The 24,533-nt window shown below is 34.3% G+C and overlaps 1 protein-coding gene across 2 annotated transcripts in view; it reads right to left on the bottom strand.

Moving 5' to 3' along the window:
• The window catches only part of ADK (adenosine kinase), a 573,035-nt gene that overhangs the window by 109,821 nt on the left and 438,681 nt on the right, over window positions 1–24,533 (bottom strand). For both annotated transcript variants that reach the window (XM_028511304.2, XM_028511305.2), the window contains exons 8-9: window positions 10,832–10,867; window positions 2,159–2,273 (exon numbers count right to left, since the gene is read on the bottom strand). In XM_028511304.2, the coding sequence (XP_028367105.1) occupies window positions 2,159–2,273; window positions 10,832–10,867 (151 nt within the window). The remainder of the gene's footprint in view (window positions 1–2,158; window positions 2,274–10,831; window positions 10,868–24,533) is intronic.

Raw genomic sequence — 24,533 nt, forward strand, 5'->3', positions numbered from 1 at the left:
TGAATAAACACAAAGGTAGTAATTGCTACTGTTTATAATTATTATTAATTAATTGATTGACTTTAATCTTAAAGGTTAGACAGAATTGGAAGGTTTGTATTTTGGTTTTTAATAGTAGGTAGTATCATTTGAAAATTTTAATCAATAAAATATTTGTTGAATAGATGAAATTCCTATTTTATTTCTATGAGTGCTGTAAAATAGATGGCTGTGTAAAAACAGAAGTGAGGTTTTCCTCTTCAAGTTTAAAACTGAGAAAGTAACTTATATCTGGGTTATATTTGTTCATAGTTGGATAAATTTATTTTAATGGAGCATAGGTATAAGGTAATTAAATTGTATTGTTTTCAGAAAAGACTTTTCTAGATTGACAGTATCTCCAAAATATCAAAGTAAAGGAAATTAAATCAAGGCAGATTTACTCAACTGATGTTTCATAAATTATCTTCTTGAAAATTTTTTTCTGATAGGAGGCACATATATTTATAAAAATAAAAACTAAAAGAAGTATATTTTCACAGAAATAGAACCAAAAAATCCTAAATTTTATATGGAACCACAAAAGACCAAGAATAGCCAGAGCACTCTTGAGAAAGAAGAACAAAGCTGGAGGCATCATACTTCCTGGTTTTAAACATTATTATAAAGACATAGTAATCAAAACAGTATGGTACTGTCATAAAAACAGACAGATACATAGGTCAATGAAGCACAATAAAACCCAGAAATAAACCCTGACATATATGGTCAATTAATTTATGACAAAGGTATCATGAATATACAGTTGGGATATCATAGTTTCTTTAATGAATGGTGTTTGGAAAACTGGACAGCCACATGCAAAAGAATGAAAGTGAACCACCACCTTACAACATACACAAAAATCACCTCAAAATGGATTGAAGACTTGAAAGTAAGGCCCGAAACCATGAAACTCTTACAAGAAAACAGGGGATAAGTTGCTTGATACTGGTTTGGCAATGATTTTTTGGATTGACACCAAAAGCGAAGTCCACAAAAGCAAAAATAAACAAATGGGACTACATCAAACTAAAACAAAAGAAAAAACTTCTGTACAACACAGGAAACCATCTTCAAAAGAAAAGGCAACTTATGAAATGGGAGAGAGAGAATATTTGCAAATCATTTATCTGATAAGGGTTTAATATCCAAGATATATAAAGAACTTAAACAACTCAACGACAAAAAACAAAACAAAACAAAATGACAACAAAAAAATAATCCAAAAGATCTGAACAGATATTTCTCCAAAGGAGACATACACATGAAAAGGTGCTTAACATCATCAATCATCACGGAAATGCACATCAAAACCAAAGTGAGATATCACCTCACACCTGTTAGACTGGCTATTATGAAAAAGACAAAAAATGCATGTTGGCAAAGGACATGTGTGGAAAAAAAGGAAGCCTTGTGCAGTGTTGACAGAAATGTAAATTAGTGAGAAACTATGGAAAACAGTATGGAGTTTCCTCAAAAATTTAAAAATAAAACTACCATATGACCCAGCAATTCTACTTCTGGGTATTTATTTGGAGGAAATGAAAACACTAACTCCGAATGATACCCACACCCTTGTGTTCACTGCAGAATTATTTATAACAGCCAAGACATGGAAATAACCTAAGTGGTCCATTTGATGGATTATTGGATGAAGACAATGTTACATATACACACAAAATATTCACACACACAACACATGCATGGCACACATATGCAATACACAACACAGTTGTGTTATGGCTGTGCAACATGCATGCGCATATACATTACACATGTGTGCGATGCATTACATATATGTATGTACTACATATATAATAATATTCAGCCATAAAAAAAGGAAATTCTTCCACTTGCAACAATATGAATAAACCTTGAGGGAAGTATGCTAAGTGAAATAAGTCAGACAAAAAGACGACGAATGATCTCAGTTGCATGTGGAATCTAAAAAAACCTTGAACTCACAAGGTTACTAGAAGCAGTATGTGTGTGTGTGTGTGTGTGTGTGTGTGAGAATGCAAAATGAATTAAGGTGATGAAAAAAGTACACTCTTTTAAATATAAAGAATACAGAATTTGTTTTTCTAAATGACCAGTATCCATAATACTGGTTTTCTCACACAGTTTGCACATGTACCTGTAGCCATTATAGTGTCATCACTCCCTTGGGTGAAAACCACGACTCGTTGCCTCTTCAAGTTCATCTTTGGCAGAGCTTGTGTCTTTCTGGCTATCTCTTTAATGTCTTCAGTCTATTAATAGAAAGGAAGAAAAATTCTCATAACCAGTACAGTAGAACAAAGCTTTATTAGTAGGTTGAGAATTTAGCTTCTCATGTTTAAAATAAGAGACTTGAACATCTATTAAAAGCCACCATTTTAAAATTTTAACCACATACAAAAGTAAATATTATAGTATGATAACCTCCAAGGAGCCCACCATCGAACTCTAAGCATTTTAAATTTATGATGAATCTTATTTCATCTACACCCTCATCCACCTGCCTTTCATATTATTCTAAAGTAAATCTCAGAGACTATGTAATGTCATCTATAAACGTTTTAGTATGTATCTCTGAAAGATAACAACTTAAACATAACCAAATAACATTATCATATATAAAAAATAAATGAGAATCCCTTAATATCAACAAATATCCAATCAATTTTCAAGTTTCCTATAAAGATTTATAGAAAGAAGAATATTAAATTATCTTAGGGGTGTACAGAGAATAATTAAATAATTATGCTGACTTTGGAAATAATAGTTACTATAATGCCATTTTTTTCAAAGAACTAAAATAAGAGAAAGATGCTGTTTCCTACAGATTTAATTTTCTTTAAAAATATAAAGTTTAAAAAATTGCAAATTAATTCTAGAAACCCTGATGCTATTTTTTGTATCACACAGGCCATGAAGTTTTATATCTTAAATGCTCTTGACTTGAAATGTAACCCTTAAGCTATAGGCAGGGTTTTTAGAATTGTGCTTTTAAGAATTCTGGATAATTTAAAAATCCATGTCTGAACTCAGTGGGCCTCTAAAACAGCCCACAGTTCGTGTTTGCTGATTAGCACTCTATCACTGTGCAAAGTTTCAAACAGTTATGGAGGGACAAACAAAACCAGAGGGAAAATACATTAATTAGAAGTTAATTAGGATACACAGATGGAGAGATTTAGGTAAGCAAGGCAGTCGAGTCATAGCGGTTATAAATAACATCAGAAACCATGACATTTTAATTTTTTTTTAAATTTCTTATCCTTACCTGAGGACACTTTTTCATTGATTTTTAGAGAGAGTGGAAGGGGGAGAAACATCGATGTGAGAGAGAAGCATTGATTGGTTGCTTCCCGCCCACACCCAAACTGGGGATTGTACACATCTGGACCAGGGACTGAACCCTCAGCCTAAGTAAGTGTGCTGACTGGGAATTGAACCCACAACCCTTCAGTTACAGGACAATGCTCCAAACAACTGAGTCACACAGGCCAGGGTGAAACCATGACATTTTTAAAGGCATGACAAGCTTTAGTAAAATACTTGTAATGTTGTTTGTTCCCTAAATACTTAAGAAATTCTAGGTGATACATGAACGTAAGCTTCTATTATACCTAACATGACAATACCAGAGAAATGCTGTTTCTGAAAAGAAGTGCCACTTGTGGTATAACAATGCTGCTGACCTTTCAAACATGCTGACTATTTCACTTCTGGCTGCTCATTTTACAACAGAACTAGGCTTGAAGTCAGATAAGATGAGAAAAGAAATACCCTCAGTTTTGGGGAAAGACTATTACAAATGACTAGCAAAACCCCCCCCAGACAAACAAACAAGCAAAAAACAAAACAAAGAAATGATTAGTAACAGCTGAAAAGAACAACAGCAACAAAAAATGCTGCTTAACAATGTCTTCACTCTCTCAAATAAATCTATACATTTAATTAAAATGACTCACATATATTCTCCCAATTGCCTTACCACACACATTTTACTACTGTAGTACAGTATTTTTGCTTATGATTGAGTACAGTTCATATTTAATAAAGATAAGATGCAAACTCCAGGAATAGATTCACTTTATCATCTTGGGAGCAGCATCTTAAGCATGTCCTGGATGTTTTTTAAATAGAAGTCTTTCTTCAAGGTGGTATAAGAAATAAATTAAGAATGAGATTCTACAACTGTCTTCTATCAACCCTGTGGGAAGATGTATATTTTTAAAAAAAGCTTTGCTAATTTAAAGAAACCTTTCTTATGTTCCAAATTAAATCTTATAAAACTGGTAATTTGAGACTGAAATTAACTTTCCAAATATAAGACACAAATCTTTACAGATGGTTACACTTTATTCTATTTGTATCCACATCCACAATTCCTACAAAATCCCTTTGTTGCTCTGGGAGAACTGGCGGTGAGCACCAAAACAAAATCTCTCACTGCACCTTGAGGAGCCATAGCTTTGCCCTCAGAAGTTGATCCCTATCTAGTATAAAGACATTTCTTAAAACATTAATTTTGTATTTGCAAAGCTATATACACCTATTTTTAACTATGCTGTCAGCTAGTAGATTCTTCTACTTTATACTTGGGCTAACATATCCTAACAGAAGGATGAAATTACAAGGGATTTAGAGTATGATATGCCTGGATTTATGTACCTTGAGCAGGTAAATAAATCTCTCTGTACAATATTAAGAAAATATTTATGGTAGAAGGAGTTGGGAGAAAAGTATGCTATAATCAGTGGGTAAAAACTTGGAGACAATGAGGATATTTGCATATTCTCATAGTATCTCCCCTTAAGATACTTATTCATAACATAAGGAAAAACAGTTATGTTACAGTGGAGGAAGTTGACAGACTATTAGTTTACCCTGGTGATCAAATTTAGCAATGCTAAAATTAGTAGGCAAAATGGTACATTTGCATAGTCCCAAAGCATTTATTAACTGCAATGGGAAAAGAGCAACTTTACAGGGGATAAACTGCAAACACCACCTTAACACAGTGATCAAGGTTAACATCACCAACTTTAAGACACCAGGACATTGTGTACATCCTTGATATGATGCACTGAGAACATACCACTTCTGTGGTATTTCTGGCAAAAATCCATAACCTCTACTTAATTTTGAGAAAATATCAGAAAAACCCAAATTAAGGGACATTCTACACAATGACTGACAAGTACTCTTCAAAAGTATCAAGGCATTAATAAGGAAAGAGTTAGAAACTATCACAGAAAGGAAGAGACTAAGGAGACATGACAAATAAATGCAATGTGTACTCCTGAATTAGGCTCTGGAACAGGAAAAGGAAATTAGAGGACAAATTGGTAAAATCAGAATAAAGACTAAAGTTCAGTTATTGGACTGTACCAATGTTAATTTCCTGGGGTTGATCACTATACCTTGGTTATGTAACATGTTAAGATTAGGGGAAGCTGCACGAAAGGAACTAGGAACTCTGTACTATTTTTGCAAATTTTCTGAGTCTAAATTGATTTCAATATAAAAAGTTAAAAATGACTGTTGTGAGGATAAAAGAAGATAAGGTAAGTGGAAGAGGTTAATACAATATTTAGTACATGCTAAGTGCTTAATAAATATTAATTTCTTTCCTCTAGTAACAGTCATGTTAATACTCTCCAAAACTGTCACATTGTGAGATTGCCTTCCAAATCTCTAAAAAAGGCCTCAAGATTTTATAGAGAGGTTAAGTGACTTCCTCAGGCCATAAGGATACTACATGGGGAAGTCATGTCCAGCACCCACAAAGTGTGGCTCCAGTGATTAAACTTTTAACCACTATTCAACGCTACGCACAGATTATACTACTTTTATGAATTTCAGCAGTGTGTTTTCTGTTATCACAAAACTATAGCATGTTTATCCTAAACAATTTTTCTGCCACATTCAAAAATCATTGCTGATCTGGTATTTAAGTTTGCTATTTTTTCTTAATTATTCTTCCTTGTATTTTAGCCTAGTAAATTTCATTTTTTGAATTTCAAGATATTTCTCATTTTTCAAGGTCATTTGGACATCTAATCTCCTTTTCCAAATCATTAGAATGTGAGAGAGAAAGATGTATAGTTTATATGGTAAAGAGTACTGAACTTAAGGGAGCTGAGCTGTGGTTCCCGCTCCATTATGGATTAGCTGTGTGACCTTGTACCAGTCATGTAGCTTACTTTGTATCTGTTGAATTGATATGGCAATCCTTCCCTACCTACCCTCAAAAGTTTGTGTGAATATTAAACGTATTAATGAAATGTAAGAAAAGGCTTTATAAACTATGAAGCATTTTATAAATGTTAAATTATGTTTTTATTGTCACTAGTGATCACATGAACACCTGAAATTTAGCACTGTCTTCCAAATTAAAGAACATACTTTCTTCATTCTATTTTTAACAAGCTGGTGATGCAAATGTTAAACAATACCATTGCAATCTACCTACTCCTACAGAATACCAGTTGTGGTGTCCTCACACATTGCCTCACTTAACCATGCCATATTCTGTTTTGTTTTCCAGACAAAAACTCCCATAATAATTATGGTGTTCGTGTCATGTGTCACTCTCCAGCCTTATACTTCCTTCCTCCTCACTCACTCTGCTCAGTGACACTGACCCTCCTGTCAGTTCTGGGAGTTCACAGTGCTCTTTCTTGTTTCAGAGCTTCTGCACCCTTGTTACTTCTGTTTGAAATATGTTTCCTTGTTTGTTTTGCTTTCCCTTTTTTCTATCATGGCTAGATAATTGTATTTTTCAAGTTTTACTTTCTCAGAGAGTTATTCCATGACCATCTCATTCAAAATAGAAACCCCTACCATGTTCTTCTTCACAACACACTCTGGTCATTTCTATTTTGTTTTCAGGGTTTATCAAAGTGGTGGGCACATAGCTAGTGCTCAGTAAATATTTGTTAAATGAGTAAATGATTAAATAAAGAGAATTAGATCATCTTATCTCTTCCCCTTAACCTGTTTTAAAACTGTCCTCTTTTTAGGGTTCTATCAGTCAGTCACCTTAGGAAAGTGGCATCATTGTCTTTTAGCCAGCAGGACTTGACTTAGTGTCTTATTTTCAGAAACTCTGGGTGATATCTACTGCATTCTTTACACTTGTGAGGAACACAGGAATCTTAGAAAACCCCTGAAGAATTCTTTCTTTATCTAGACCTCCTGAACATCCTCTATGGATGTTCTATCTAGTGCTGATCAATGGAACTCTCTGTGATGATATATATGTTTTATAACTGCACTGTCCAACATAGTAGTCTCACTCACAATGTGCCCAGTGAGACTGAGAAACTGAATTTTAAATTTTACTTAATTTAATTTAAATAGCCACATGTAGCTAGTAGATGCCATACTAGATCGCACAATTCAATACTTTCCTGTCTCAGGTGTAAGATGATAGAGTCACTATTGGTCAGAGAAAGGCTACAAAAGCCTGCAATCCTCAGGGTAGAGTCAGGGCTGTGGGGAAAGCTGGAAAAGGGAAAAGAACTACTTTGTTTCCTCTATCGTCAGAAGTATTCTATTGTAGACATATAAAGCAAGGAAATTAAAATTTGTTTCTTGGAGTGAAAATAAATGAATGAGCCAGTAGAAAAGGTATAAATTTTCTTTATCATCTGACACATACTCTATTGTACAGAGAATGAAAATATCAATACAAAGAATATTTGTATTTAAGTTTTGCAAGTATTTTCTGCACTTTATTTAATTTAAATAAATTTTCAATACAGCTTTTAAAATTCTTCATAATAAAACATGCTTTTAAGTACCTTATTTTTAAGCAGTTTCTCAAAATATAAACCTTTAATTAGTTTAGCTCAAGATAAGGTAGATTTAAAAACACATTGCAGTCTACACTGATTTTCAAGAATAAAAAAACTTTTTACCTCATAGAACTTTTTACCTGAAGAATTGTCATTTTAAATTCTTAGCAGGTCTGTCATTTAAATCAGGTACTATGCAATTTTCATATATATATATCTTCTGCTTTGTGCTCTGCCCAGCTTCAGTTTTTATCTCATTCTCCAGTGCCCTCCTAATAAGCTGCCTCTTTTTACTGAAAATTGCCCAACTCAATTTTAAAGAGTAAAGATTTTTATTTTAAAAAGAAAAATTATGTAAAATTTGCAGAGAAGATAACCAGAATATCATAAACAATGCCACTGAGGACACTTCCTGATGAATAAACACTGGTTATTTTTAGAGGTGTTGGAATTGGTCTGTTAGGAGAAAGATCACCAGTGGCAACATTCAGTGGCTTTGGAAACTGATTGGGATTTATAACAGAAAATGAGGGTAGGACAGCAGAGCTGGTGGGAAGAAAAATATAGTCACTTTTCTTTTCTTTTTAATCTTTTCAGTTCTCTCCTCTCATTCATGCCCCAAATTTAGAGATAAAGTCAAAGTTGGCAGTGAAAAATGGAGACTTTGTCTAGTTTGTCACACTACATTTGAGAGCACGGACATATTTCCATAGACATTAAACTGTTAAGTGATTTATTTTTGTTTGATTCCTTAAAAATACTGTTTCAAACATATGTTTTCATATTATTGTGCAATGAACTAAAAAAAAATTAATGACATTTTTAAATCATTATATTTTTCAAGATAGTATCCCTTAATATTTTACTGAAAATACTTATTTGAGGTTACTGTATTCATGGCTTTCATATATTCTGCAAGGCTTACAATATTTTAGAGAACTCAAGAAGGGATATATGAAGACACTGTGTGCTTTATTTAATCTAACACATCACTGTCAGCATCATCAAAAGAGCAGTTTTTCTATGTCAGGAGGTAATAAGGTATACTATTACAAACATCATCACTTGGTTTACATGCTGTAATCAATTATTGCAGATTTATGGTAAAAAATTTCTAGAATCAAAAAGTAAAAACTAATGGGAAGGTTAATATGGTGCTGGTTAATTTAAAAAAAAAAACTGAAGACATAGTTTGTTGCTAGGATTTAATTTAAACCAGGCATGATCAAAGCATATAGCTCAAGGGGACAATAAAAGTATCAATTAGTCAGCCTTAATAAACTATTTAAAAAAATTATTATCTAGGTACTAAAGAATCATGATCATTTATTATGTTATGTTGTATTCCTAAGCTTCTAAGCATCTACAAAACTTTATTTTCTAGAACCAAAATATATTTATGTTAGCACAGAAAATAGGATACAAATTTATGTTCCATGAACTTTCATTGGTAGAGAATTTTGATGTAACAACAGAGAATATCAATTGTTAATATTGAAACTTAACAGTGAAACTTTAAAACATGACGGAAAACATTTACTTATATTCTCATGATTAAAACATTTGACTTTTAAATTGAATATTCCCTTGACTAGATTTAGTCTTGTATATAAATTGCCAGTTTGAAAATTGCAAAGCAAAACTTAAATTAGATAAACAAATACTTGGAAATCTTCATGCCTTTTACATGTGACTCAACCCCTATATTTGTGAGAGGACATATAGTAAAACAAACAAAAATTCCTCATAAACTATTGTAGTTCCCAACAATCAGGTATCATAAGGCAAAGTTTCCTCCCCTGAAAAAGTTTTTTCATGGGATGCTGAGAACAGGATACTTATACCACATGCTCACTGCCCTCCATGAAGGACAGGGAGCACTGTGGCCGTCAAGATCTATGACACGGATAACACGCCCATGTATTAGTTTATTGCTCGAAAATGAATGTCTTTCATACATTTAAATAATAGTTCCACCCTAAATTTACACACCTTACTCCAAAGAGTTCAAAGTGAGCTTACTAATATACGCAAGCAACACTCACAGCTTCTTTAGATGGTAGAAAATACTGAGTATGCAAATCAAGAGAGTTTCTATATTTCAGGTCTGTCTAGTCAGAGTAAATTTTTAAAAATTACTATTGTGCACCATACCAAGTTGTGGTATTGAATACAACATTCCATATATTTCTGGCTCAATAAATATGATAGTCATAAAACTTATAAATTTAGTTAATTCTGTCAATTAACCTAGGTCCAGAGTATTCTAACGATCTATTAGAAGATGGATATTTTATAGATAAAAACACAGTCTTCTCTGTTATCTTAATTTTGCCAAAAAAAAAAAAAACCACATGGAATTTTGATGTTGACAGAGTGACATATCAGGGTAACAGAATCAGGACCTGAAAATTAAAGTCAATTATCAATATTTAGTTTCAGAAAATTTATGTGTTTTAATGCTATCCAAAAAAAAGAAAAAAAAAGATTCAAACAGGAAGTTTATATGAGCAGGATTTAAATTAATCAGTTCCTAACAACTGTTAAGTACAACCTTTTGGAATTTAATTTGCATAATGATAATCTACATGGGGTAGGGTTGAAATTATTTAAACGACATTATATTTCACTATTTAGTCTTGCTCCACCACTGCTTTAGCAGTGAATCCTTATGAAATGTAATGCAGCTAATGAGGTAGCTTTTTAACTGAACAAACTGACAGGCCCCATATCTGCAGAGGCAGCTTGAAACCGTGCCCAACCTCTTGGCTTCCCAAGAGGCTTTTCAAAATTCAATAAATAACATCTGTAGGCGATGTTGGGTGCAGACCTAGCAGAGTGCGTCATAACACTGTGCTGGCAGAACAAAGAAACCATGACGACTGCCAAGTTTCCATGGCAACTGCTGAGAGGCTCTGAGAGTATAATAGCACATCAATCACTGTCCAAAAGAACTTCATTATCAGCTAGAAAAAACCTTTAGGATCTGTTTAGTGTGCAATTGTGGGTTAACTCACCTCAAAGCCTTGCTCTCTAGCAAAAGTGGCAGCTTCCTGAAATAAAAAAAAAAGAATAGTTAATTATAAAGTACGAGGTAATGAAGAAATAATCCATTTTGAAACTCATTCAGTCTTCTTTTTACACAATTATCTCAATATACCCATGTAGTTCAATTTTTATTCTTACACCAAAAAAAGACTTCATTTTTTCCATGGCATAAAAAAAGGGCAGCATAATGTCAACACACTTCCCAAGGTGGAATAAAGAAGATGTAGTGCATGTTTTTACTGTAGCTGTCACAGTGAGTTCAGGTGTTTTGACCCCAACAAAGAAAGACAATTATTTGAAATGTAAGGAACATGCTGGTGGTTATGTTTTTAATTAAAACAATACCTTTCAGAAAGCTCTTCTGTAGAGAAGAATATCTGCTAGTGAATGTATAAATTCACAGAAATCACCATTTTGCAATCCCAATGAAATCTATTCAGGCAAAGATTATCAATGGATGCTAAATTCATTAGGTGAAAGGATGATGGGGAACTGGGTATTTCATGGAATTAATATATCAGAGATTACGTGCTGATCACAGGGAGCAAACTATAGCTTTAAAATGGAAGGATCAAACTGTCATAACCTTAACCCAGTGATAGATCATATCATTTTTTATCATGAATAGTATGATCACTAAATATTTGTGCCTTCTGTTATGAAGCAGTATAAAGCACACAGCATCACCTATAAGTTTTCTGACCAAACATTTTCAAAATGAATTAATCAAAACTTTAAGTATATAACTTGCAATCTACAGGAAATATGAGAGAATAGGAGAACAAGCTCAATGATACACTGAGAAAGCAAACAGACAAATCTACAAGGTAAGACATTTTACAGGACAAATGGTCTCTTTAATAAGTCAATTTTATGATAAAGTAGGGAAGGGAAAAATGACCAAGAGCAATATACAGACCTTAACTGGATTCTGTTCTGAACAAATCCTATAAAAGACATTTGGGGGATGGCTGGGGAATATGAATATGGAGCAAAAATTAAATAATATTAAGAATTATCAATCTGATTTAAAATGTTCTTAATTTTTAGCAGTTAATCCTGAAGTACTTGGGGATAAAATGGCATGATACATGTAATTTACTTTAGAATTCTTTAAAAATAATGAAAGTAAAGCAAAAATAAAAAAATATTAATTCTTAAACCTACATGTGTTCAGTATTTCTACTTTTTTGACTGTTTGAAAATTACAACAAACAGTCCTAACAAGCCCCTCTTTTTCTTGGATATAAGGTGACAGGGTAACAAAAGTTGAACATTAAAAATATATATTTAAAATACATAATGTTTTTCCAGAATTAAATGTTAAAGGCAGAATCTAATGAACACTATTATGTACCCTAATGCTCTTATCAAAGGACAAAAACACATCTGTGCAGCTTCCTGTCCTTTCCTCTAATTTTTGCTTTGTGTGTATATTTTAGTTTTAGGGCTGATACAGAGAATGGAGTCAGTATTACTTTTCAACTCCACTTCCCTCTTCAAAATGAAAAAAAAAAAAAAAAAACTGCAGACAACTGTCAAGAGCCTCTACATCTTAACTTACATTCCTCCAAAATTATCTTTGCCAAGAGATATTAATAGAAGGATGGGATTTGAGCCCAAGTAGTGAGCAGATCCAACTCTACTAAAACGACTGCTGTACCAAACCATGTAAGGCAGAAAGTACACTCAATGTCTCCAGCACAAATTTGGGTACTATCTACATGTTAAGAAAAACAGGCATACTTTGGAAAAAAAGACACAATATACTAATAAAATATAAAGTACCATTCTGAGGGTTTAAAAAGGTTGAGATCGATGATTACAGCTGAACACTGAAGTTGATAGAAAGTGATAAGCTTAAAGTACAACTCCCTAGGCTGTTCACTAGAGAAGAATAGGCTGATAAAGTTAGCCTTAGTAATGGAGATTTAAAAAAAAAAAAACTGAATTATGAGCTTGACAACTGGTGCAAGCAAGGTTAGTGTCTTTGAATATTTACTTACAACAGAATTTTGTATACAACAATGGTCAACAATATTTGCTGACCTAGGTAACAAGGAAAAGGATAAGGCTCAAAAAAGTATCAATTTAGCATTTTTTCAAGTTGCCCAATCCAAGAATAAACCAAGCTAATTCTTATATGAAAAAGATAACGGAAAAGCTCTGCTACAACTACTTATTTACCTGGAACTTTCAGAGGCATAAAAGAACCCCAGGGGCCTATAAGACAAAGTTAATATGAAGAATCTGTATGATTAAAATTATACTAAGACACAAAAACTCAAAATTCACATATAGTAGTTAAATTGCCCTTTTAATGTCCAGTTTTGCTCATACAAATCTAAAACGCAATTAACTATGCTCTGCTATGGTATAGTAGAACTGACTAATTGCAAGACACACATATAAATGTCAGATCACCATTCTTTAAGGAAAACAGGCACCAGGACACTTTCCCATCTGTAAACTATTCCAAGTGCCAATATACTTCTGACTGAAGGACATGCTGAAGAAAAGTCAACTCAGTTTTCTATCTTAGCACCCCCCTTGCACAGGTTTGCAGAGCCTGCCCTATCACTAAAAAGCTAAGCACTTGTTCTAAGGCTTAAAAAGATCTTATCTTCTGACTTCCTCCCACCTTTCTTTGATCTTGGACTGGTGCCCCCAGTCACTCCATTAGAGAAGGCAGATGGCTCACATCATTGCAGACTTTCCCACCACAGCCAACCTCTGATCTGAAGGTGTTTGCAGATACATTGATGGAACAACATTTATTTTTCCCTCTCAGCAAACAAATAAAGCAACATAGTGGAACAGTTTGACCTAGTAAGAATTTTAAGCAGATTTCAGTCCTCAGATTCACTGTATGGAGGGAAAGAAAGAAAAGGTGTTAGGTCAGAAAGTAGGAAAGAAAAAAGGGCACAGATGATGGGCATAATAGTAAGGTACATTCCAAATCTCAGGAGTAATTCCAAGTGAACTGATCACACTAAATTGAAAAGGACTTTGTAGTGTGCCTTTGCAGTAAAAGTGAGAAAAGAAAACAAGCAAGTCCCCATCTGTGCTGCCCCAGGGTGCCACGTACTGAGTTTCACAAATCTAATGAAGCAGTCAGGTTAAAATCCAACCACAGAGTGGATGTGACATGTGGAGCACAGCTAAGGTTAGAATAGAGAAGCAGGGCGGTTCCTAATGCAGGTGATTATCCATGTGATAATCATTATATTTACAGGCTTTCCATTTTAGATCTGACATCAAAAATCACAAAGGAGGAGGGATTAAGAAAATAAACAACTGACACAGAGGCTTTCCTGCTCCCCTGAGAGTGTAGCACTTTCATTCATGCATGACAAGCAACAAAAGCAAAATCAAACAGGCCAGGAAAGAGAATTTCTGAGAAGGCTGCATTTCACATTAACACTTCTTTCCATTTTGATAACTTTCACTATTATTCAGCTTCTGAGACAGGTCATATTTTCAGAATCAGTTCTCATTGTTGTCTATGCTATAATACAGTATCATTTTTGGTTTACAATGAATGATACTCACATAATATGTCTTTTACAACAGCAGTCATTTTTTCCTTCCTCAAATTGTGTGTTGTGAATAAAATGACATATAATTAAAGTCTTAGACTCTCATCTACACCACACTATTTAGGATTTGCAGTAGGCTTGCTGCTGCACTGACCAGGCTAAAAGGGTGCCAGTGAAACAACAACCAAATACAGTTTTGTGAGTAGAGGTTAAAAAAAAAGGTTTAAAGTTCATGGTTAATGAAAACTATGCAATACTTATAGCAAGAGCTATTTAAAGGGATTAACAAGCCACTATTAAATAGCACAATCCTCAGATTATGCAGGAAAGAAAGGAAAAACTCAAGTGCTTGTTTGTGTGTATATGAAATACAACTATTTCCTTTATAGTAGTTCTCCCTAATCCATGAGTTAGCTTTCCACAGTTTCAGTTATGTGTGTTCCAAAAATATTAAGTGGAAAATTCCAGAATTAAACAATTCATAAGTTTTAAATTGAGTGACATTCTGAGTAGCATGATGAAATCTTGCACTGTCCTGCTCCACCCTACCCAGACATGAGTCATCCCATTGACTAGCTTACCCACAGTACCCTACCCGCCTATTAGTTACCGGTACTTGGTGGTAATCTGGGTCATCAGGTCAACTGTCTCGTTATCACAGTGCTTGTATTCAAGTTACCCTTATTTTACTTAATAATGCCACATTCATATAGCCTTTATTATAGTAATATTATAACTGTTCTATTTTATTATTAGTTATTGTTCATCTCTTACTGTAACTAATTTATAAATTAAATTTATAATAGGTATGCACATATAGGAAAAACAGTGTATATATATAAAAACAGTATATATAGTATACATAAAGATAGTATATATGTACACAAAACCATATATATATATATGGCACAGCATATATATACACATATGTATATGGTTTTGACATTATCAATGGTTTCAGGCATCAGCTAGGGGTCTTGGAATATGTTCTCAGATAAGGAGGAACTACTGCATTGAATTGAAAACTATTTTCTTTGCATTTTGTCTGGTTACATCTCAGTTTTAATTCATAAAATAGGATTATTTATAATCAATATTGAACTATAACCATAACATCTATATTCTTATTTCAATTCTAATTATTTGATGCTAGTTATAGAGAAATACAATTGATTTCTGTACATTGACCTTGTATCCAGGACTGCCAAATTCACTTATTAACAGTAGGAGCTTTATTTGCAGTAAAGAAAGATCGTTTTCTAAGTTCCCACTAACCACACAACAAAGTTATTTTGAGAAGTTAACAAATGCCTTTAAAATAATTCACTGTTCTTTTCTCCAGGGTGATCTGAAGAGTATAACTATAGTTATCACCAACACCAAAGCTCATAACGCTTGTCCTTCTACTTCCTGCTCTGCACTCCAAGGCTCTGAGCCCAGTTAGAACCTAGAACAATTACCTGCTTGTTTATGTTACCACGCTACTTTTTAATCTCAGACATCAGGGGTCTTGAGAGTAGGCAAAACTTCATGGACTGAAACAAGAAGAGAGAAAGGTCTAACCTAGGACCAAAGAAAGGTAACTTCTGACTATCCACAAAAAGCACCCCATTCATCCAAAATAAACTACTTTTTCTCCAATGCAAGAGGAAGCAGAAAATTCTTTGGGAGTCCCGTGGTTCTCACTCAAGTCATATGAGTCCAGAGCTTTGGGAAAAGTCAATGGAGAATGGAGCCACCAAATAGTGCTGCTGTTTTACTTTGTTCATTTCTCCAGCCAACAACTTTTTAACACCTCAAATACAGTTTTAGGCCAACTTGCTATTGTCTTAGAGATATACCTCTGCTATAGCTGTTTCAGACTTTATAGTGTTCTAGACTTTGACTAAATATTTGAAACAGCACTGTAAATCCTAAATGATATGTTGTAGATGAAAGTCTAAGAATGTTATCTGTCTCTCTCCATATAAATCTATGTATAAAAATCTCTCTATAAAACAAAATTCATATACTTGTGCATACACTGAGAAGTATAATGGTCTCTTTGAATGGCTTTCGGTGAAAGATAGTACTGGTCAGAAGGCAGTTACAGGCAAATGAAAAGAGTACGGGGCTTAGAATCAGAAGACCTGCACTAAAGGTCACAACTTTACAGCTCATCTGTTGGGTAATCTTGAGCAAGCCACTCAGGATATCAGTTTCTATCAATGAATTTGAGGCCAACAATACCTATTTCACTGGATTGTTGCTAGGAGTAAGTGAAGTGTTTAATGTGAAACTGGAAAATCATTTTGCCTGTTGAATTTGAGATCTTGGTAAGATCTCTGGATAGTTTAAACAAATGAGTTCCAGAGCATTCAGTCTATTTAATGATTTATCCTTTCTGGAGATCATATGTATAAGGGACAACTTACAAATTGGCTCTCAATGATCCCTGACTACTAGTATTTGAACTCTTGTACAATTCATTTTCCTTGAGTGTGGGCTGGGCCTAGTGACTTGCTTGTAACAAATATAAGGTAAAAGTGATGGAATGTCTTGTTCAACCATCTTCTTGCTCACATGCTCTCTCTCAACTCACTCTAGGGGAAACAAACTGCCAGGTTGTGAGCACCCCTATGGAGAGGCCTATGGCTAACAATCAGGGAAAATATGAGGCTTGCCCACAGCCATGTGAGTGGTTTGGAAGTGAATCCTGCCTCAGCAGTGATGAGACTATAGCCCTAGGTGACATCTTGATTAGAGCCTTATGAGAGACTTTGAGTCAGAGGCACCAAGTAAGCTGTGCCTGGATTCACTATCTGCATTTTATACTCATATATGAGTAACCTAATAACATGGCCAAATTCAGATATTTTCTCATTCAGATGCTAACTCTTAACAAAAATCCTCACAAAAGCAAATCAGAGGAAGCATGGTGAGCAGATCAATTACAGGGTAAGTAAAATAAAAAAAAATACATACTATCTAAATGGTTTCATATAACTGATCATGGTTAACCATTTACTCGACACACAGGAACTGGGATATACCTTTTGAATGAAATTCATTTGTTGGCATCAAGTTCAGTTTCAATTTAAAATGTCTTTTGTTATGCCAAAGCAATGGTTACCTTACTGAGATTAGAGTGAGATATTTAAGTATTGCTAGAATCCCTGTGTGAGAAATATATTATTGAGTCAAAGTCTAATATCATTGTAATGTCTGCAACAGCTGAAGCTGTGATATACCTCTAAGTCATGCTGATATTTAATCATAAAGAACTATCTGCTATTTATTTTCATATAATATATCATAAAAGGCATGTTGCTTAAATCTCTAAATATTTCCTTATGCTGTCCTGCAGACTATGAATTACCTTTTCTTTATGTTATCTACAAGATCATTTATATACTGTCTCATGAGGCTGCAATAGTTCTATACTATTTTTAATATTATACTATTACTGATGAGGTAAAATTTTAATTTGTAAATGAAGTAAATGAAGACTAGAGAAAATTGTTAAGTAAAATATGAGCCTGGGAGCCCCTTTTAAAAATAAATTTCATTCACGAAAATATCTGTACTGGTGTTTCCAAGAAATATAACATAAAACCTTTTGGAGATTTTCAACCTGTGCTGCGACATTTATGACCATATGCTTCCTGTCTGCAGAATGCTGAATGGAAATATTATTTAACATTTATTGAGTGCCAAAAAAATCTGTGGGGCAATGTATAAACTATAAAGACATTCATGGCCCTTATCCAATAGGTTTACAATAAAAATTAGATAGACAGTATATAAATTATACCTCAATAAATGTGACTGAAAAAAAACATTAGACAGCCAAAACACAAGCCAAAAAATTAGGTTTAGTTTAGAATGTACTTAACCCTTTCATAAAGTGATTTATTAGCTGACGTGTCTATTCTAGCAAGGAGAGTTGTTCATTCCCACCTTTAACTATATTTAGTGGTTGTAACTAAAGGAAAACAAAGTCAGGAAAAGTGCTTCATCAAAATTTGATTGATTAGCTATTTGGGCTAACTTCTAGCACAACCCAAGTTTTTTCAGTTACTAAGGAATGAGAAGAGAGATGATAGCACGAGAAAATTTTCAGGGTAGGAGGCCTCTTACTGGGCATTTTATACCCATTTTTAATGAGATAACATGCTTGGCACAAATGAGGCCCTCAACAAATGTCAATTACTTCCTTTATTTAATTTGATTTTAGTGATCATAAAAACCCCATAAAATGGGTACTTTTTTCATTTCACATATGAAAATCTAAAGGTTCAGAGATTAAAGTATGTCCAAGACCGTAAAACAGGTCAATGTTATAGCTGAAGTTCTCTGAATGGTCTGTGTTGGTCAGCTACTGATGAACTCTTTCCGTGTCTGAAAAAGTCTTTATTTCATTTTCAGTTTTGAAAGATATTTTTTCTGGGTATAGAATCTTAGGTTGACAGTTTTTCTTTTCAGTGCTGCAAGGTCTACTTTGTGTTGTTTCAGATGATAGGACTGCTGCCATTCTTATCTTTGTTCCCCTTTATATAACATGTCTTAAAAAAACAACAACTGGCAGCTTTAAAGACTTTTTTCCTTTATCATTGATTTTATGCAATTTGATGATGTTCCTTGGTTTAGTTTTCTCCTTGTTTCTTCTGCTTGTGGCTCATTGAGCATTGTGGATTTGTGGGTTTATAGATTTTATCAAATTTGAAATATTTTCAGCCTTTATTAACTTTACATATTCTTCTGTTTTCACTCTCCCTCCCCCAAACTCCAAATATGTATATTAGGTTACTTGAAGTTGTCTATTGTTATGTTTTTTTCCCCCCTCAATGCTTAATTTTGAATAGCTTTTACTGCTATGTTGCCCAAACCACTAATTACCATTTTTTCTTCCTCTGTGTCTAATCTCACCCAGCATATTTTTCATCTCTAGAAGTTGGATTTTTTTTTTGTATTTTCCACATCTCTCCTTAACAGACTTATGCTTTCTTTTACCTTCTTCACAATAGAATATATTTAGAAATGCTAATCTTTGTCCACTAATTCTAACATGTGTCATTTTTAAATATATTTCTATTGATTGTTTTCCCTCCTATGGATTGTATTTACTGCTTCCTTGCATGTCTGACAATTTTTGACTCAATGCCAGACATTATAAACCTTATGTTTTGGGGTACCAGATATTTTGTACTTCTTTTTTGTATTTTTTACATTTTTTGACGTTTATTTTGAAATTCAGTAAGTTACCTAGAAATAGTATGACCTTTTCCAGGCTATTTTTAAGCTTTGTTGGGTGAGATGAGAGCCATCTTTAATCTAGAGCTAAATTGGTGATATGATATCTTATTGAGTATTAAATAAAAAGTCCCATTTATTAGAGGTTTCTCCACTCTGGCTATTGGAGATATAAACTATTATCAGCCTTGTGTGAGTTTGGGGAATGTTCTGCATGCTTTTTTCCTGTGGTTTTAACCTGGGCCCTCAACAGTTTTCTCACATACATGTGCTGATTAGTATTCAGCTGAAGACTCCGGAGAGCCCTCGGCAGATATCTAGTGTGTGTGCTGTGTGTGTGCTGTGTACCTGTTTCTTGTCCGCTTACTCTCTCTAGCAAATTCGAGCTACCTTGGCCTTCTTCAGTTCTTACCTTTGTTTCAAGTCAGTTTGACCACTGGGTTTAGGATTCCCTCTTCCTGCCCTGCAGACTGGAAACTCTGTTTAAACAGAATGCTATGGCAATTGTAGGGATTCCCTCTTCTGTTTCCTTTCTCTCTGGGATCACTGTCCTGTGATGCCTGCTGTTTAATGTCTGGATTTACAAAACTGTTGTTTTATAAATCTGGCCCATCTTACTTGACTACTGTCAGCAGTCAAGTGTGAATCTATGCGTCTTAAAGCATAGATCCAAATGTATGCTGGCACATTCAACAAAACTCTATTGGTTAAAAAATGTTATCTATTAGGCCAAAGACAAGAAAGATTGACAATTTATCTTAAGCATCTCATCTACTGCTTTTTACTTCTTATTGTACAAAGGATATAGTTTCTTTATTTATAGGGGCTGCACTAAATCATAAACATTCTACTTTGTCAGCAATCTATATTTGAAACTCCCTGAAGAATAACTCCACTCAGTTCTAAATTCTCTTTTACTTTTTATATCCTATATTATTGTCATTTTCTCGCTTTTTGTCTTACCAACTAGAAAGCTCCAGACAGTTAATAATAACTTTCCATTTTTTTCCCTGGCCTTTCTTTCACCAACAGAGAGCTGTACTACAATATGATCAATACATTATGCCTGGGGTCAGCAGCCTGCAAGACAAATTCAACACATTGCCTGGTTTTACAAATAAAGTTCTATTGGAACACAGCAATGTTCATTCATATGTTGTCTATGCTGCTTTCATGCTATCACAACAGAGCTGAATAGTTCAACAGAGATCGTACTACTTGACTTTAAAGAGAAAATTGAAAACTAATAGAATAATGCCAACTTCTGTGTTATGCTATTAGTAAGATATTTATAAGCTTCAAAACAGACTGTTTCTCTTCTGCATGAAGTCACCAGTGAAGAATGGAAGGCCCTATGGAGAGAAGGCTCCATCTAACCTGCTAGTTGTAAATAAAATGCACAAGGTCTAACTGGAAAAAGTCCATCCATTGTTAATATAATGAGAACAGTTTGTGCAATAACAATGTAACTTGCTGTCAAGGAGAGAGGACTGGAATGTGCATGTGTGAATGATGACGACTTCACTGTACTAGTCAATGGGGGCAGTAGACACCATTGAGTGAGCATGTGTACTGTGTGGCTGTTGCATTCAAAATGACTGAACAAAGCAATGAATCTGCATCAAATTCTGTGTGAAGCTTCATCATTCCTCTGCGGAAACTATTTGGATGATTCAGAAGGCCGCAGCTATGAGCAACTTGTGATTGGTAGCTTCATCACACCAATGGACCTATTCATGTATTACATCTAGTGCAGATATTTTTGGTGAAACATCCTATCACTCAGGTGATTCAGCCCCCCTATGGACCAGATTTGATGCGTGTGACTTTTGGCTTTTCCCCAAACTAAAATCACCTTTGAAAGGGAAGAGATTTCAGACAGTTGATGACATTTAGGAAAACATAATGGGCAGCTGATGGCAGCTGGGAGAACTGTGTGAGGTCCTAAAGTGCCTACTTTGAAGGGGACTGAGGCATCATTGTCCCATGTACAATGTTTCTTGTATCTTCTTTAAGATATTCTTCATACTACATGAGTGGATACCTTCTGGACAGACCTCATATATCATTTGATGGGTCTTTTTTCCTTCATTTATTGGCAACCCCTCCACCCCCATAAAAACCAAATCATTTATAATATTAAAAATACAGTAAAAGACAAGATAAATAACTAATTCTTATGAGTTTAGATACATGTTTATGTGGGACAATGAGAACAGCATTACTGAACAGTGCCAAACATTAAAACAAAAAAAGAAGGTGTAGGTATCAGGTAAGGGAGAGATTGGCACCCTTAAGTGCCTTTTTAATAATTCCTTTCTCAGTTCAAACGTGCAGCAATATCCTTTATGTTTTCCATATTCCATGCATAGTGCTTCCCAAGTTGTCAGGGTCTACCAATCACTGATACTATAAATCCCACCCTCCAGAGACACTCTAATGGTCCTGACTTATTGTAGTCTGGAAGTTTTGTGAAATTAACTCTTAAAACAAAATGAAAACAATATGTAAAATACAGAAATGGACAAACATAGCATATAGTTGTTACTTTTTAAAAAAACTTTAGTGTGAACAAAGTGGTGAATGTAATAAAGTGTGAGATACTGCAAAGCAATAAGGATGCTAAAAAGAGAGCACCAGTTTAGCTGTTTTGACTCTAACTTCAGAACCTATCCCAAAAGCTCCCCTATTCCTAGAACCTCTGGTTTTGTTGAGAGAGAAGAGGGAACAGAATTGGAAATGCCAGTAACATTTAATATCCAGAATATTACTGGATTAAATTAGAAAAGGAACTTATAGGACCACACAGTGATTATTAATATAACAAAATATAGTAAAAATAGAAGCATCTAGTCTCCTACCTCTAGTGGAAAAATGGTAGTTTCTCTCAGGTCAGAACTTTAGCCTATGGATATGTACATAACACATCCCATCCAAACATCACCAATAACCACTATTATTTTCTTCCTTATTGCCAGCTGGCTCACAATAATCATGTACAGAGAATACTATAATGCTGCGCTCTTAGAAACAAGTCTAACGCAGACAAACTTAAAATTTTCATGATGTCCAGTGGGATGGAAATACCAAGAATAGCTATGGAAGTCACAATCAACACAGTCCTCTTAAGAAAAACAAAAAACAACAATGAAACTACAAAGAAGTAAAAAAATATATCTGATGATCATGAAAAAGAAATCAGCCAAATATGCAAGTCAGACTATTAAAAATAATCACAGGAACATGACAGAAAACACCCAACACAGCATGTAGCAGGTACTCAATAAACATTAAATTGAAAGCATAATTCACCTACCCTTGCTGTATAAAAAAGAGATGTCTGAAAAGATACTGAATACTTCTGTAAAGCTCATATTGAATTTAATAATGAAATAGAAGCCAATCATCTTGGTCTATAAACTAGAATCAAGAAATGTCTATCTTTCTACCTCTCAAATCTCTTGCTGTATCTGAGATAACATATTATACAATCCTAGTGCTTGCCTCTAGGTGTTCTGTAATCTCCATGACAAAAGATCAGTTTAGTTGTCAACAACAGGTTGGGACTTGAGGATAATATAGCTTGGAGGTAGTAATAAAGTACTGGCATCTTTATTGTACTGAATGGTATAAAGTGACTGGGCTAACAGTATTTTATTAACAATAATTTTCACTTATATAGTATGACAAATTAGCTTCCACCTCAATCCATCTCAGAATTTGTTATTTCATTGGTTACCAATCTTGGCCTTTCTTCTAGACCTTCTTGAATAGGACATGATATCTTTTCTTAAGGGAAGGATTTCTGCATAGCGTTCAATTTAGGAATTATCATTTTAAGATATAAAAATGAGTATTCATTTCCTTCTATTCTTTCAGAGGTTTAATTTCAGTCCCCCTCCAAATTTCCTTGTATGACAAATATTCTCCATTTCCTGAGTAAATATTTTCCTTTCTTCTGCTCTTTGGTCAATTTTTCTCACTAACTCCTGAACATGAAGATCTCTCATTTGGATCTTCCAATTCCAATAGATAATTTAATAGGTAAGAAATGAGACTTTATTGATGTTTCCGAGTTTGAATTTCTCCACTCTCTCCTAGACGCTCTCCCCCCTACTTTTTTGTTGCGCATCTTTTTTCCCTTTCTCTATCACCTTTCTGTTACTTACCTTCTCATTCATCAAATTACCTAAATATAGTGTTTCTCTAGAGATTCAGTTATAAATTTTCCAATCTTTTCTCTCTTTACATTTTCAGGATAATTTCCTTTATTTCTTTCATTTATATCATGATCAGATATTCCCTTTGACGCTTTTTTTTTGCATTAGACAGCTTCCAAGTACTGCCAAGTACATTTAATAAGCATAAGGTCTATAACGTTGACAGCCTTGTTTCCATCCCCACCAACACAAACCTAAGTCAGCCTGTGTTACCTGTTGCCTCAGTTACTGCTATAGTCTCTTAGCCAGTCTCTGGCACCAGTTTAAATGCATCCTTGCACATGACCATTAGATTCATCTTATTAAACATCAACTCTGATTAGCCTCTGCTCAGAAAGCTACCTACTGCTTCCTGATAAAAGCCCCAGTTCCATAGCCTGACTTTCAAAGGTCCTCCATAATGTGTCCCTACTTATCCTTTGTAGCCTGATCTTTTACTATTTCCTTATACATGTACCAGATGCCACTCAAACTAGAGTACTTGCTATTCTCTGAACATGCCTCAGGCTTTTTGTCTTCATGCTGCCTTGCACATGTGGGTACTAAATGAATTAGAATATCCTTCAACCACCCTTGTCAAAATCCTACCAATTCCTCCAGGGTTAATTCAGCCATCTTCGGCTTAATGGAAGTCTTCTTGAATTGTTTGTGGTCTCTCCTTTCCCTACCTCCAGAAGTGG

The sequence above is a fragment of the Phyllostomus discolor genome, chromosome 5 (assembly GCF_004126475.2).
Source record: "Phyllostomus discolor isolate MPI-MPIP mPhyDis1 chromosome 5, mPhyDis1.pri.v3, whole genome shotgun sequence".
NCBI lineage: Eukaryota > Metazoa > Chordata > Mammalia > Chiroptera > Phyllostomidae > Phyllostomus > Phyllostomus discolor.